This window comes from Anser brachyrhynchus (assembly GCF_964034855.1).
Source record: "Anser brachyrhynchus genome assembly, chromosome: 7".
Lineage (NCBI taxonomy): Eukaryota > Metazoa > Chordata > Aves > Anseriformes > Anatidae > Anser > Anser brachyrhynchus.
In genome coordinates this window covers 16,636,231-16,653,457 of record NC_137701.1, presented here as the reverse complement: position 1 = coordinate 16,653,457, position 17,227 = coordinate 16,636,231, and the positions used below count along the sequence as shown (strand labels likewise).

The 17,227-nt window shown below is 34.3% G+C and overlaps 1 protein-coding gene across 3 annotated transcripts in view; it reads right to left on the bottom strand.

Annotated features, from left to right (window-relative positions):
• CERKL (CERK like autophagy regulator) overlaps positions 1-17,227 on the bottom strand; it is a 54,771-nt gene that overhangs the window by 16,179 nt on the left and 21,365 nt on the right. For all 3 annotated transcript variants that reach the window (XR_013953791.1, XM_080600449.1, XM_080600448.1), the window contains exons 2-4: positions 14,783-15,025; positions 8,757-8,888; positions 2,992-3,055 (exon numbers count right to left, since the gene is read on the bottom strand). Coding sequence is in view for 2 of the 3 variants with exons in the window: in XM_080600449.1 (XP_080456575.1) it covers positions 2,992-3,055; positions 8,757-8,888; positions 14,783-15,025 (439 nt within the window). In the remaining variant the exon portion in view is untranslated. The remainder of the gene's footprint in view (positions 1-2,991; positions 3,056-8,756; positions 8,889-14,782; positions 15,026-17,227) is intronic.

Sequence of the window (17,227 nt, the reverse complement as noted above, 5' to 3'; positions counted from 1 at the left end):
AAAGAAAGAAAGAAAGAGAAAAGAAAGAAAGAGAAAGAAAGAAAGAAAGAAAGGAAAGAAAGAAAGAAAGAAAGAAAGAAAGAAAGAAAGAAAGAAAGAAAGAAAGAAAGAAAGAAAGAAGAAGAAAGAAAGAAAGAAAGAAAGAGAAAGAAAGATTGGATCCCATTCTCTTCCTGCTTATAATCAGGAATCATCATCTGTGTGTTTTTTTTTTTTTTTTTACCTCATTTTTGGTTTAGTTCTTGTTTTATACCTAGGCTTAAATATCCCTGCCACAGCAACAAAAACATGATAAACTGTACACCTAGAGGGACTTAAATGTGGATGCTGGATATTAATACTTTTTAAAACAGATATATATTCTTCTAATTTTGGGGGGCTGTATTTGTTGTTGTTATACACAGATGAATAATCCACAAAATAACAACAACAAAAATATGCAAACTTTGTTTTTTATTAATTTAACATTAATCATCAAGAGTTGCCTTTTTGGCCAGAAATAAGAGATACCATCAGGCACCAGGGATTCCAGACCTAATCAGCAAGAACCTGCTATGCATAAGGAGTAGAAAGCCTTGAGCAAACAGATTTAACTAAGACCATGAAGAAGCCTTCTTAGAGGAAAAAACATCTGTCTAGCCATCAGACACAAGTTTCTTAATCAACTGTTCCCTAAAGTCTGACTAACCCAAGCTACTTTAAACAAAATCCATAATAGTGTAGGCCCCTAATTAGGGAAGAAATACCTGTATATACCTTGCATATTTCTGTAACTGTACAAACAAGAGAATGCAGCTCAGAGGCATCACAAATGCACTCTATTTCTCACCACAGCTTGGCCCCAAGGCAGGGGAAAAGCACATTGCCAACGTGGGTAATTTCTTATGTCAGTAAGAAAAAAAAAAGGGGGAAGAGCAAAAGAGTTGAAGTATACAAGATGCAGCATGACATGTCTATGATCTTGCAAAACATAATGGGAGCTGGAGAAATCAGAGAAAATAAATGAAATAGAAGCCAGACAAAAACAGATTTGACAAAGAATTAAAACACAGCAGTATTGCTTACAGAAAGCACCAAGATACAAATACAAAGAACTTCCAACACCCTACTGGCAAGTTGAAAGCTTCTAATTTATTTCATATACTGTTTAACATGCAGGAAATATAACTCTTTTGGAAAGACAACATTAACATAACTCTTCTGGAAAGAAATTCAAGATCAGAAGTTGTATTTTACTGTACTTTTTACCTACTGTAATGAATAAAAACCTGTTCTGTCTTGGAGGTAGGGAAGCACTGTTCTCCTGTTTACATTGTAAACAGGGAACTGAGGGGCAGATACAGTAGCTGACTTGAACAAAACTGGACAGGAAGCCAGGGCACAACTGAAAAGAACTGGAATCTGCCAAGTCACAAACAACAGTGCACAGTATACAAGTAAAACTTCTCAAGACTCACTGGAAATAGTGAAGTGACACCATGTCAGGTGGCTACTAGAATTGCTAAAAGGGTGTTTTTTCATCTGTAGTATGATTTCATGGCTATGGAGTTAATTTTCAATTCAAAACAGATTCCATACATTTTCTGGTTTAATTTTCAATAAACTAGAATTATAATTAAAATTTTATTTGGGAAACACCAAAGCGTTTTCTTGAATAACCCATCAAGATATCTCCAGCTACATCAGTTGAAAAAATTACCCTTGCAATTCATTTTCTCTACAACCTCGCATCAAAAAAGCATCCCAAGTTAGATATTGAATAGGATGCTCTTATTGTGCTTTACTGAATGAGTACATGGGTGGAAGCCAGGCTTTTGGGGAAGTTATAAAACTTTTTTCAAACACTTCAGAAATTTCATTTTTACTCATAACCTCTGTTAATAAAATCTACTTAATTTCCACACAAGAGGAAGGAAAAAAAAAAAAAAAAAACACCTACAAGCCAAAAGCAAACACTTGAACAACCAACTTAGAAAGGATGGGGATCTTTTCACCTCAGACATCCAGTCACCATGGTATTTTCTTCCAGCTTCTTCTGTTCCTACTTCCCTTTGTATCTGGCTACTAGAGAGATGCCTCACACAAGTACTCCAGTAACTGCACCCAGTGATCACAGACAAAACAATAAAATATGGTTCAGAGCAGAAGGGGTTTGTGCAAGAGAATACCTGATAGGCTTTTCCTTTTTGCCTTCATATCTGCTTCCCAGGACAAACTGGTTCCCCAACCATCACCCCAAAAGGCAGTTATTAGATTGAAATAAATTATCCTCAAAATTTGAAATACCTAAAATACATCTTCTGATAAATTTTCTCACGTATCTCTGTGAGTTTCTAGAACTACTAAAAATTGAATCAGCCTATAAAACACTTCAGCTTTGTTGTGTAGCTCACTGCATATTCTGATAACAGCTCTGAGAAATGCTGTTAGACTTCCACAGCACACAAACCTATTCCAATTTATTCCAATTCCAACTGAATATGCTCCTGTAAATGTAAAAATAACTAAGATTGCAGTATTAATCTACACAACTGCAAGGTTTTTAAAAATGATTGAACAAAAATTTTCATTCTTGACTTCAAATAAGCTTGAATGATTTAATTTTAGAATTTTTAATGGGAACAAAAAAAAACAAACAAAAAACCATTCAGGTAACTTTTATATAAAATGTTCTCCTTAAGAGGCATTTGAATGGATAGAGTGAAATAAAAAGCACTTGCTTCATTCTTGCAAATACAGAATGAAGTCTTCATGAAATGTATTTAAGAAAGCTTTATGGTTATTTACCATTATTTATCAGTCTAATATACATAATTTTTTCAGTAAGTAATAAAAAAATAAAGCACCTAATTAGAATTGATTTTCTCCGACTGAATATATATTTGAAATGGAGTAACTCATGAAATACCTACTGGCATAGCTTTGGATAGAATACAAATAAAAACTACTGTTATGAGGCTTACTAACATTCATTGCCTCTAACCAACTTACCCATCAAATGCCTGGAGTTCACATTCTTTCAGTACCGAGAGAGCATGTCCTTCATATTCAGTTACTGTGGAAAACAACATTATTTATTATCAGAAGATTAGATAAAATATTTTTTTTCCTTCTAGCATAAGGAACATACAGTAATTTGGTGCAGAATATATTTTCTGATCATTAAATGCATTATAATTATGAAAGGTAAGTTGTACAGTCAGACTAGCTGAAAGACAAGACATTGAAACTCAGATGGTATCAGACACAGGCCTATTTAGTACATTTAAATCCAGAAAATTAGAGAAGATGTTTGTTGCATCAAAATGAAAGTTTTAGCACTGACACAGTTGGTAAACTTCAGGAAAATGTAAGCATACCCTCGGTTAAGACTGAATTATTTCAGTATCAATCACATTTAATTGCCTTTGTGTTAGGATATGCAAATTGCCAAGTCAAAAATATGAGTTAAACACAGAAGTATGAAATCAAGCCAAATACCAGTGACAACAGAATATAACACACAGAGGAAGGTGGCACAAGTATACACCAGAGTTCATAGCCTCTGGAGGAAATGAATCTGTCACTCTACATTGATGTCTCTGTGTTTGCTGATACCCTACATAGTACCGTAAATGCCAGCGAAGACAGGATAAACTGGCATACTACAGATGGCACAAAGCATCATAACTACATTTAGCATTTTCTAGGCCAGCTTTGCCAGAAGAGACAGCCCAGCTGCATCCACCCATCAAAGATTTTTGCTGACTGACATGACACTTGCAGATGGATTTTTTGTGTAAGAATGTGCATCATTATATGCAAAATTACATTAATCTTTCATGCTTGTCTGTCCCTGGTGCTAGCATAGTTTGAGGCTTTTCTCCAGTGTTTCTAAATACTGTTAAAATTATTAGTCGTGGTGTTTAAAACAATCATTCTGTATCTGTACCTGTTATAACATAGTATTTCTGCAGACTACCCAAATGCTGCTTACAAAAATAGAAAACGCTTCTCTCTCTCTCCAAACACACATATATAATAGTATCTAACTCATTCTTTAAAAAAGAAAAATCAAAATGAAAGTGATAGAATCTCTACAGTATGCACTAAAAATTGTCTATCAGCACCTAACTTCAAATTTTGCAAAGTTCTAGCACTTGGTGTTTTAGAAACTCTTAATGAGAAATTAGAATTATTTTGATATCAAAGTTAGATAATTATCATTTTGCTACATAAATGCTTATTACTAAAATAACTTTCAGGCATTACTTACTGAATTGCTTTCATGCAGGACCTATTCAGGAAGATCAGAGCACAGTATTTAAGCTACCACTGTACTCAGTGTTGTTTTTAAAGATGGTAACTCTACTTCTAGCAGTATGTGCAGCTCGTGAAAAAAATTATCAATAAAATCGTGTGCAAAAATGATGCAGAAAGATTCAAATACCTTACCGTTACTTCAATGAAGAAATAAAATCTTCCTGTGAAAACATGCAGCTAGTTACCAAGTTAAATGCCTGCTTTTTGAATGAAGGTAATGACATTTAGAAAGTTCTGAGTACAACCTAATTAAATTGGTATGGTAAATAAGATTTTATATTGTAAAGGAAAACATGCTCAGTAGTTTCCTAATGTAACAATATAAGTTACGTTTATTATTACAATATTAATTCGCTCAAAGAACAAGGACATGAAAATAAAGAGGGCACACGTCTACAGAGAAATCAGTAAAGGAAGTAAAAAAGAGTCACAGATTGATGGGAACTCCATCCTCTTTGCTTCTAATAGCTGAAATTTGGAAATTACACAGGCGAACTACTGCTAGGCATAAGTCTTGGGATGATTCCAAGAAATTTAAAATTTGATGAGCAAATGGCAGAGGAACACAGTATCCATTCTGAAGCACTGTGACAAAACAATAATGAAAAAAATAAAATTTCCAATAAAAAACTTGATGACAACTTATAGAAAATCTATCAAGTATAAAAAAAATATAAATAAATAAAAATCAACACAGGCGTAAAATGACCATGTCTAAAAGTTCTCTGCAGGCTAGACAACCTACAGATGGACATGTAAAAGTCATTCTGATACCTGGAAAAAAGATAGATGTTTGAAAATTTTGCTCCTGTTGTAATTCAGGAGGAAAACCAAATTTTGCTAAGAGGAACAAAGAGCATCTTTCACAGTTTAAGAAGGATTCAGGTAACATAATTGGCATAGATACTATTTTTTTTTCAACGATTTCTAACACAGATTTTAATTGAAAATGTTTTCCTTTTTTAAAGGCATTTTGCTCCCAAGCTCTAAATTACAGTAGGGAAAAGAAGGGAATTGAGTGATTTTGAGTTGAACAGAATCATATAATCCAAAACACTGTAACACCATATCTCATGTAGCAAAACTAGAAACTAAGGCTTCAGTCCCCACATAAAGAAAAAGTGATATATAATTGGTTCAATGCTTCAAAATGTGGGACACTTCCACATGACATGCCTAAATGCTGGCACTCATGTCACAGACTAGTGCCAATAGGATTAAAACTGCTTATAAGAACAACAGATTAACTGGTGTTAACATTGGAGGAAAAAATAATATTAATGTTATTTAGCGTATTGCAAGTTTAAACCAATGTTCTTTGCCCAGTTCTCAATCATTCTCTTTTTCTTTGTGATTCTGCCTTAAAAATGATGGGGGTGGAGGGGAGAAGGCTATTGTTTTTGACAAAACATCCAGCTTGTAATTGTGCATAAATGGAAGCAGAAGACTCAAAACTAAAAAGAGAAGACAAACTAGGAGTCTGTCGAGGTTACCTTTATTTTTTTTTCTTAAGTTTGTGTAGGATTTTGCAAGATTATCATGTTTCTAAAATAATAAAGCCAATCAGCAGTATTTGCCAATACTTGTAGGTGTCCCAGATTTGGGGGAAGCTTTTGGACTTTCAGAAGAGTCACCGTTCTTCTAAATGTCATATCCCAACAGCAGCACTCATAATTGCTAAACTCTTAAAAGACTGTATAAAAGACTGTATAAAAATACATTACCCTTTAAGACCTGTGGTCATTTTCAGTAAAATCAATGCATTTTTAGTGTGCAAAGTAATATGGAAAAAAAAAAATCTAAAAAAGTTTATTCCAACAGAATTGACAGTGAAAATTAAGTCATGACAAGGCTGATCATGTAAGAACCAAAAACACTAAAGAGTAACACCAAGAGCCAGCTACCAAAATATGAGATGGGATGAGCAGAGTTCTGTCTTTCATCACTTCATTGTCCAAGTTTGATATTTTTTGTTGTTGCAGTTGTTGTTTTTAATTAAATTTAAAGTCTTGCATTGTATATGCACTCAAAATCACTTCAGAGATTCGAATTTGCTATAAGATTTTTGTGTATGAATTTTAAGCTTTAAAGAAGTATATATGTAAAGACTAGAAGTAAACTATCTTCAATGTAAAAACTGTAGAGAAGCCTTCAATTTGTAGTACACAATACGCCTTTGTACACTGCTATGGAAGTAACTGGTCGTGTTTCAGAAAAGCAGTAATAATGAGATGCACACTTCAACATCACAAATAAAAGCCGTAACAATTATTGGAGGAAAAAATCTGTTACATTTACTTGAAATGAAGCACTTAAGAGTTTTTTAGATGTCACCAGTGAACAAGACTTTCATGCAGTCCCCGTTTTTTATTTTTATTATTATTTTTTTAATGCATAGCTCTTAATTATTTAGTTCTCTACTAGCATTTTAAACTCTAATGTAGTTTTCTCATTTTGCCTGTAGGAGGAGTGTTAGGCAGCTAATAAGCACTTCAGTATTTGGATGTTAGCAAAATAACTTTATTTTTAAAGGTAAGCAATTAAACATTTATCTAGCTAAAAACAGAAGTTTCTTTTCAGAATTTAAAAGAAAAATAATTGAAAATAAACTTTAAATTGCTTTTGTTCAAATAGGAAAAATGCTTTTAAAATCACTGAGAGTGATAATCATAGCTTATACTAAATTCTATGAATTAATCTTTAAAACTGTTGGTACATATTTGATATATTATGCTTTAGGATTTCAGATGACTACATAGCTAAAAACGTAATCTTACACACGTTAATGATAACTCTGCCTTTAGCTGAATTTTACAAACAAGGTTATGTTCACAGTAAAAATAAATGAAACACTAACCAGTAGTAAGGAATTTTTAAAGGGTAATTTTATTTAAATAGTTGCTTAAAACAGCTAAGTAATAATTTAAAACATAACATAGTTAGTAATCTCTTATTAAAATCTGCATGACAAAAAAAAAATAAAATATTTTTAAATTGTGACCAAACAACATTATGCTCAATTTCTAAGAAGACAGCATTCATTATTAATAATTTGTTTATGCTACTTTGTCTTGCAGGTGAAAAATACATCTGTGAGAATTAAAACTCACATAAAGCTTTTAATATTCCTTTGTTAGTTAAGAGAATTTAAGAAGAAATCACTACATAGTTCTAACAGATTGAATTCTTTTTCACACTTTTTGTGTCTTTAGTCTTCATTTGATTTTACTTTAAATTGTGGGCTAAATAATTTTAAAATATATAGAAACAGGTAATAAAATTAGCAAGACAAATCTCATACAAACATGTATTGCATTATTATATTCTTATACCTAAATCAGATTTTCTCAGAGCACTTTCTGGCATGTAGCCTGAACTAGTCATGATTTCACAAGAAGTTTAGGCAATAACTACAAGACAAACCCCATCTCTTTAATCTGGAACCAATTGTTTTGTAAACCAATTACAACAGACACGGGAAAAATACTTTTTGATATTAAAATGTCTTGCAAGAGAGTTTACACTTCACATGGATATGAAATGTGTAACCAAAGAACAGCAGTGTATTAAAGGGAATTATAATGCTATGAATATAAAATTATTTGGAGCAGGAAATATTAATACCATTTCTCTGTAAACTTGGATATTTGGGGGGACGACATTTCATGCAACTTAAGTAACTTTCAGTCATTTCACAGAAGGGGGCAGAAATAATGAGATCATTACTATTTTACTGCACTAAGAAAATCTGTTGTTTGCCTACTCAGTTTCTTACAGAAAGCCAATGAAATAAAACAGCTAAAGGGCAAATTCAGTGAAAGCCAGAAGGGCATAAAGCAGAATTCTGGCAGAATTTTGAGCTTTAAATCCAAACCTGATATCAAGAACCTATTAGTGAGCAGAAGGTAGCATCACTACAGCATTGAACTTGTACCTTCATGTTCTCCAGACAGCGATTCATGCCCGCCTGCCTGGTGAGAACTACCCTTGCCATCCAATTAATCACTTAGGCTTTCAGGTTATCCCTGAAACTGAGTCAGAACCTACAAATAGCATGTTCTTCCAATCAGCCCCAATCTCATGACCAATAAATTTTCTAGGAAGAGAGGTAATATTTTAAGACGTGTCTGTCAGAATGCAGGAAAAAATCTCAGCAAACATATACAAGACTGTGAGACAATAAATGCTTGTTTCCTTTTATTCAATGTTTGGTTTAAAAGTATGAAAGATACATTATTGGTATTGATGGCTATAGGGGAGAAAACTATTCAATGAAGAACAGAATTACTAAAACATTTTTTGATGAAAAAATACATTGCATTTTATAACTACATTAAATAAATTATAAATATAAATTCATTACTTGCAGACAAAGTCAATAAAGATTCAAATTGTCTTTCATGCTTAAGTATTTGTTTCACACAAGATTAAACTATGCTTTTGAAGCAACTTACCTGTGACGTCAGTTTTGATGTCAGCAAGCTTAAAAAGTGGTGCAACTTTTTCATAATAAACATGAGTGGCTTCTCGTTTGTGGCTGCTTGGATTAACAAATACTTTTAAAGATTTTGGTCTATTTTGAAAGCCTAAAAAGAAAACACAAAACATTTAATATTGCACGCAACCCAGCTATTCCTACAGCTTAACTGCATTTTTAATATTAGAACCAATATACTTTAACAGGATATGTAAATTAGAGTTTAAAAATGTATCCATTTCTTCTTGGATATGTGCTATGTATCTTTAAATTACAGAACTGCTTACTTTTGTGTGTACAGTTAGGAACAGTAAAAATGAATCACACATTAACCAAAATACCGTAGAACCAGGAAAAAAAAAAGTATATGTCATAACCTAGTTAAAGCCTGAAACAGGAGCATGTTGAATGTTGAGAAACTAAAAGATAAGTGGCAAAAAATATCAAAACATGTTCTTTTTGGAATTTAAAGTGAAACATTGCCAGCAGGCATAATGACAATAACACCCAACAGAACTGACAGCACAATTCAGTACTTTTGTTTTCTGGGATTACAAATCAACATTCAGAAATCTAGGAATTATTGTTCATTTTATTTTTTTAAAAGCTACGTTTAGGTATTCAAAGTAACTTGAACTCTGAACAAGCAACACTGAGAAATACTGTTATGCAAACAGCTCTGAGTCCTGCACATTGAGCCAATGAAATTTCTTCTGCGGAAGTATTTTTTGAATTCACTGTATCCTTTTTTTTTTTTTTGGGGGGGGGGGGGGGGGGGTATTAGTAAACATTTTTATATAAACACTACTTTTCAAGTTCCTATTTCTAGAATTCCTATAGTTGCTGTTATTGAGTGAGGATGATTTATTACAAAAAGCAAGTGGTGGTGCAAAATACTACCTGAGTTTTGCTAGTTACTTAAAATATATGATTTGAACAATTTTATATTCAATTAATTACTTTATAAATTCTCAATTTACTTTTAGTTTTAAGGTTAGATTACCACTTGTTTAGCCAAATGAAAGCTAGGTCTGATAAAGTACACCGCATTCAACGTTCAGGAAGAAAATTAGCAATAGGCCTCAACTCCAAAAGGAACCAAGAGTGAAAAATTTTTCCTGCCCCATATAGAGTCTTACTTCAAATTTTACAGCCACGCGAACCTTAAAAGTGTTGTCTGGGACTTCCTGAAGTTGTTTCCCCACTTCCTGTACCTCAACAACTGAACAGGAGCAAATCTTCTGAGAAATTATAACTAAACATTGTTTTAGCATCAAAGGAAAAGTACTCCTTAAGTTCAAAATATGATTATAAAAGTCCCATAGATTATTCTTTCACTCATTTAAACATATCAAAGAATCTGCAAATGAAAATTAGCACTTTATCCAACTTGTGCTAGTAAATCTTAGAAGATTTCTTAAAGATACTGAAAGAAAATTTAATGCGACAGTGTACTCCCAATGCACTGTTAATGCCTGATGAATCCTGAATGTCTTCAGTAGGAGGCCTTAGTACCTACACAAAGAAGTACATCCTTAGGAAACATGCCACATTGTGCACATGAAATAAAACAGCACTTAAGTAGAGATAGGTTCCCCATTTATGCCAAACTACATAATATGTTAAACACTTTCAACACTAAGAATTTGTTGCTAACCATCACTGATTTTCAATTTGAAGTCACTGGCTGCTTTGTTTCTCTGAGACATACAAAATCCATGATAAAGAAAAAGATAAAGCAGTAGCTTCCCAATCTTATTAGTTACAGAATTTCCCTCCCTCTCATATTTAAGTGATATTAGCATAAGACACACAGACTGTTTAGGAGTAAGGCAACAACACTTTTCCCCTATAAATGGTATGCTGATGAGTTCTCTCTGATGCACCACCATTGCTAACTTGAAAAAACCCTAAGAGGAAAACGTTTAATCTTTAAATGCCTGCTGGTAAGTTTTTACAAAAATCATTTTGAGAATATGAAGCAGTATCTTGTATTGCCAAAAGAGCAAAGAAGCATTATACAAAAGTGACCAATACGATCATGAAAGGACACAAGCAAAGGTGCATTCCAAAGGCTCTTGATGGAAGACCAAATCTGTGCTCATTTCTTTTTCATTTCACCAGCGGCATTTGAGTAGATAGATGGTACACTACTCATGTGGTTTCATGCCAAATGATTGCCAACAGACATGAATGGATAATTCTGACAAAAATTATTAATTATCGTTCAGAGTGCAATGATCGTGTAACAAACAACTGAGTTTAATGAAAGAAAATCCAATCATAATCAAAGACAAGATTTTCACACAATATAGTGTGAAACACATATAGTGAAAGTTCTTAAGTATTTTTAAATAATAATAATCTTTTAACTTTCTTTAAACAACACTGTGAATGAATTGGTCTGCAACTGATTTCAGTCTGTCAGCCTTTTGGTGCTGTCCTAACTGGTATTCTGTTATTGTTTTCTGTAGCTGCTCCATTTGAAATGAACCTGCAGCCTAAAGCAGGAAGGCCAACTGTTCCTCTAGTACTAACAAATGTGCTAATATGCACTAGTTTAAACTTGATCTATCAAGTGAATCAGTGAACCATGAAGGGTGGTGGGTCAATCAGGGTGTTCTGAAAACAAAGGCTCGGAGGGCAGCAGAGACGCTATGCTCAGACATACATCTGTGCTGCTTTCAGTTCTTAGTTTTATGAAAATGGGTTTATGTTACAAAAGTTAAGAGCTTGGAATCACGTTGTTATTACATGCATTTATAAATACTTTATACAGCAGTAACAATATTATACATGAGGAAAACTAATAATATGAAACATTTGTTAATGTAACTATGGAGACACCACTGTTAATATTAACTTAGCAAAGTTAATGTTTAACATTAATGGTTTAATTAAAACTTCATGCACGAAGTTTCAGACATTCGTATCAAATCCCAATACGAGAGAGATACTACAGAATGGTACATAAAAATAAAATGCACTTTATGCATTTTTAGCTACTTCATCATTTAATCTTAACAGAAGTGTCTTCTGTTAACTTACAGAGCTTTTAAGTGAAACTCTTTCAAATTAACTCTGTTAACAAGAATAAGACTCATCACAGCTAAAAGAAATTCAAAAAAAAAATAAAAGAAAATAGGTAAGCATTGCTAATTGTCCTTTTTCTCCCATTTCCAGGGCTGTCTTAACCCTTTAAGTAGCCCTGGGCATTTGCATGCAGAGAGGATTCCAAATTAAGCAGTGAATTCCACTTACACAGTATGTCTACAGCACATGCCCATAAGCCCTGCACAGAAACATGCAATGTATAAATGGAAATCACTGTGAGTCAGGTGCACAATAGGTCTGACATACAACACCAGACTAGGAACAACTGTCTAAGCTGCCATTTGGGGCTTTCCAGGAGCCAGTCCAGAATCTGGGCTCCAAAGGTGCATGCCTAAAGGTAGCAGCAGTCATTTTACATCAGATTAACAAATACACAATGTACAGATCAAAGTTTTCTTGAACATCGTATCATTGAGCAAGCTCTTAATATCTCGCAGGCATGCATCTGGACAACAGCACTTTTATGTAGAAAATAAGAATTTTTTAGAAGTGGGAAGACAGTAGCACGCTTTTTACCCTGTTACACACACACAGAAATGATCAATGCTTAAAAATCTAAAAAAAAAAAAAGTAAAATAGAAATTGTATTTATTTTCAGTTCTCAGAGATGCGCCTTTTAGAAATATTTAGCCATTCTGACAAATGAAAATACATATTTACTGACAGCTGTACCTAAGCATACAGACACTCTACTTCGGTAGATCACCTGCTTTTAATTTGCTCCATCCTAGAAGCAATAAAAATCCTTCAAGTAAATAGTTCACCAGTTAATGAAAACTTACTTTCTCACAAGATACATTAGGAAAAAGAAATACAGTTCAATTTCGACTATTTTAGAAGGATGGACTTTTAATTTTGTGTTGCAGTCCGTAAGGATATATCCTCAAATATAAGGATATAGCAGGATTATATCTCTGCTTATAGATAAGCAGAGATATATCAATGCAATGCACCTTTTGAGATTTTAATTACTGAAGAAAGAGCAGAACTTGATCTGTTGTATGCCACCGGGACCTTCCTGCCAATGTTTGTCACAATTTAAATTAGAAGAAAATTTTTTTCCTGAATTATATTGTTAGTATATCAACACTGTTTGAATTAATGATAATGTCTCTCTGCCACACTCAGTGTGGAAATGTTGCTGTCAATTTGCTGATTTTCTGGAAAAGGCAGAAAGGCAGTTTGAATACCTACTCAGTCTTCAAAAATCTAACAGTGTGAAAAACTACTTTTACTATAATTGCAAAACTCGGAACAATATACACTTTAGTAAACAGTATTGTGGGATTTGTGTTTGGATATTTTTCCCAACACACTCTGAGTCCTGATTATTCCTGAAGGAAAGGAGATAAATGTACTGAGTAGACATCAAGAAAAAGCTGCACGAGGTTTGACTTCTGGAGAAAGATGAAAGCTGAAGGAAGAACCAGAAAGAGCAACATTGCACAGAATGCTTTTTTCAGGTTCAGGTGGCTTGCAATTACAAAGCTATAAAACAGAGACTGCACCTCGAAGTGAAGGCAACCTGAGCAAGAGATACTGCCTCTTTTTTTCTGTGAACATATGGTATCACTGCTCCTGATGGATGGAGGGTAATCTGGGAACAAAACAGACATTTGCTCCGTATGCAAATGTCCTTGCCTTTATGGGTAGCTAGAGATCTGCAAGAATCTTGGCACTTCTGCAGATTTAGATATTTACTGATAAAGCTTTTCAAGAGGGGCAAGGGGAGGCAGTCTTTAATACACTATTTTGTTTGGAAAATCCAAAGCATATTGTAAGCAGTGTAAGTATGCACAATTAATGAACATTATTTCACTTTCTCTATTTCTGCTTAACTTTAATAGAAGAACACTATAAATCACTATTGGAAGTGCTGTTACAAACAGTACAGATGTGTAAAATTTGAATTCTGCAATCAGGCTCAGTATTAACAATTCAGCTGAAGTTTTAATAATCTATTATAAGATGGATCGTTTTTCTTCTGTAATGAAGAAACTCATTTGCTATAGTCAGTAAACAGACACAATTTTGAGATAAATCAGAGAGTTTGGTTTGCGTTTTGTTGTTTTGTTTTAAATCACAAGTGTACTATATTCCATGTCTTCCCAAAATTCGTAGTATTAAATTACTGTGAAAGGCTTTGGCTTGTTTTTGTTTTGGGTTCCTGTTTCCCCCCCACACACACACCCTGAACAGTAAATATTAACTTCTTAAATTTGATGCAACTTCCATGAAAAATACAACTTTCATTGGTTAACAAAGCATCCTGAAATTATTATAGCATACAGAAAAATATTTTTTTAAAAAAAGAACTGCCTCTCATCACTAACTAGCGTCAATACACTAGTATCAAATTATACAATAAGAGTCCTGCAGAACCTTAAGAGCCCTTTCACTTGTGATTTTATGCAGAGGAAGCCCCTCCCATTAGCCTCTAAGAATCTGTGGATCTCAAGCAGGAGCTACTAAACAGGTTCTGGGCAGTCTCTGAAGAGTCTCCGGTGCTGCAACAACTCCAGTACCATTACATGTGCAGCAATTCCAAGTGAAAGTACCAATATTGTCTTTTGTTTCTTTAAGAAACAGATTTCTCAGAAGACTCTTCAGTCAGAATGCAATCAGCTACTTATTTTCAGTGTTTGAACACTTCCAAAATATAGCATCAGCTTATTTTTTTTTTCAACATGCTTTACTCATCGTCACTTTGTTAAGTTTTATACTTCACCATGTAAAACTTTGGTAGTGAACAGCATTTTCCAACGACATTATTCATTTATTTGTGTCTTAATTTCTACAGGCAAAATATTTTTTCTAAGCATCATTCAACCTTATGCATCACCAATAGAAATAAGTCTGAAATAATATCAACCCCGATTAAGTGCTTACCATTCAAAATTTCCTTTAGATGTCTAAACCATGAATTACAGTGATCTTCACTTAAGTTGTTTAAATGGACAGCACAGTCTGTTAGTTTATTTTCTTCTTTATGCAAGCATTTAAAAATAGTGATACCCAATAAAGTACCACCTCTTTTCTGTCCCACAAAACGACGACGTTTTAGTTTGACTGAAAATACATCCTTCATCTCAATAATCTCCTCTTCACCCTGTAGAACCGTACTGGAATCACCTGTAGGGAGGGAAAAAAAAAGTTACCAACTAGAAGTAATATTTAAATCAAAATAAACAAACAAAAAACAACAATACTGTTATGTCCTCATCTCTAGTTTTACTTGTTGCATCTGCTCATGCCTATATTGAAACTTATTGCATAACTTATTGCATATCACATGTGTCAATCACTAATCTTATATTTTACCAACTCTATTATTTAGGTTAGGTATCCTGCTATACAAATAACACAATTTCAAAGTGGCTATAGTACCTCTTTTTTGATTCAAAGGCCTCAACAAATTTGAGGCTTTAAAAAAGTGACACCTCCCCCTCTTTTTGCATTGTTATTGAAGTGACAAGGCAAATTCTTCATTCTCTTCTTCTGAGTCATCTCTCTCAGAGATCAGAAAGTGTGCTAGGACCTAAGCTGACTATATAAATATATCTAATTACATATATAATTTATTTTTCCAATTGATACTACTGCTGCCCTTTGGGTTTAGACTAGAAAGAGATCAGAAAACAGCTGAGCAAAACCAGAAAAATACACCGAAAGCATGTCACCCATCTTTTCTTTCATTTTCAAGTTACATATTTGATTTAGACAACAAGAAAAACAATTTCAAAAGGGCTTGTGACAGTTCAAAACTCTCAGCCCCAGAGAGAGTTGTGTCAGGCTGGAACATGAAATGAAGGCTTTCTTATCTTGGGACTGACATACACGAAGATCTTGTGGTTGCTGACAGTGTCATGTAATGACACTAGTTGCAAATGCCTTTTGGAGGTGTAATAATTGAGCCACTGTGGTATAGGCTTATTCTGTTCCTTTTCTGCTCTCTTAAGATGTAAAACACCCAATTCCTCAAAAACAAACCCAGTCAAATACACAGACTGAAGGAAAAAATTCACCATTCCTGTAGGAGTCAGATATTCTGGACAGGAAAAGCAAACTTTCTCTGCCGTCTATGTGTTTACAGCAGATGCAATGTGCTATAGACCAATAAAGAGCCCCTCACAGTCCATGGCAGAAAAAAGCTAGAAAAAGAAACCTTTTTGAAATCTAGCAGCAGCTCAGTCAAGTGGTTTCTCAATAGCAAAAGGCATACCAGAGTGTGGTACCAGACCTTTGCCATATAGTACACCGAAGTTCCCAGGAGAAGCTGTGAAATGCTATTGCAGAGTTCTTCCTGGAGAGGAAGGACAGCACTGAGACCACAAAAACAGGGCTCACCTGTCCCAGTACCCCACGTTAAGTAGAGGGTTTCAGCAAGGTGAAAGTTTTTTTGAGCAGGAAAAGAAGCCTGCATGGATTCTTGTGACGGTTTGAGATCAGCATTTCCCAGCACCTGTCCCTGAACCAGGCCCTGCGGTGGCCGCACTCCTCTGCAGACGCCCCGCAGGATGGCACGCCAGCGGCAGGCTCAAAGGGCAAGCGGGCACCCATGGCACCGAACCTGAGGGCTGGATTCTTACCGACTCTACATCGCTCCTCTAAAACACCTGGGGAGTCTTCGTAGACCTTAAATGAATCACTTGGCAACATCCTGGATCACTTGTCTAGAACTATAGATATAGATGCTTATTTAAGACCCATCTTAACTATAAAAACAGCATTTTCAAAGGGGAGGTCTGCTCATCTTTTTTCCAGAAACACTTGTCAGACACACAGGCCACTGGACATTCCAGCACACACACAGTGTTTTAGGAACTTGGGTAAGCAACGACACATGAAGTATAATAGCAGCTGCTCAGCAGTTATTCACCCAGACAATACAAATATGCTAAATGGGTTTGCTTTTTAAATATTTTAAATTAAATAACATTTTGGAATATTAGCTTTGCTGAGAACATCACAAATTTTGTTGTGCTAATGTTATGCATACAAACCGTAAATAGATTACAAACATTAGGCTATTTGTCCTGCACAAAACAATAAAATGAAGGCCTGCTCAAATACTCTATTTCTGCTAGTAGTTTCCATAATACGACCTTAGTTGTCAGTCAGCTAAGGCTCATCTCATCTTGTCTCTTCATGCTACTACTTCAGCCAGAGTTTTATTTGCTTTTAAACCTTCCTCTTCCTCTACATTTGACATAGTTGTTGCTTAGATGCACATCAAAACTTTTGAAAATTAAAATAATACATTCTTACTAGGCAGCGTTACATTTTCAAAAATAGTATTTGACTCCAGCTGTTCTACTGGAACACATTTTTAAA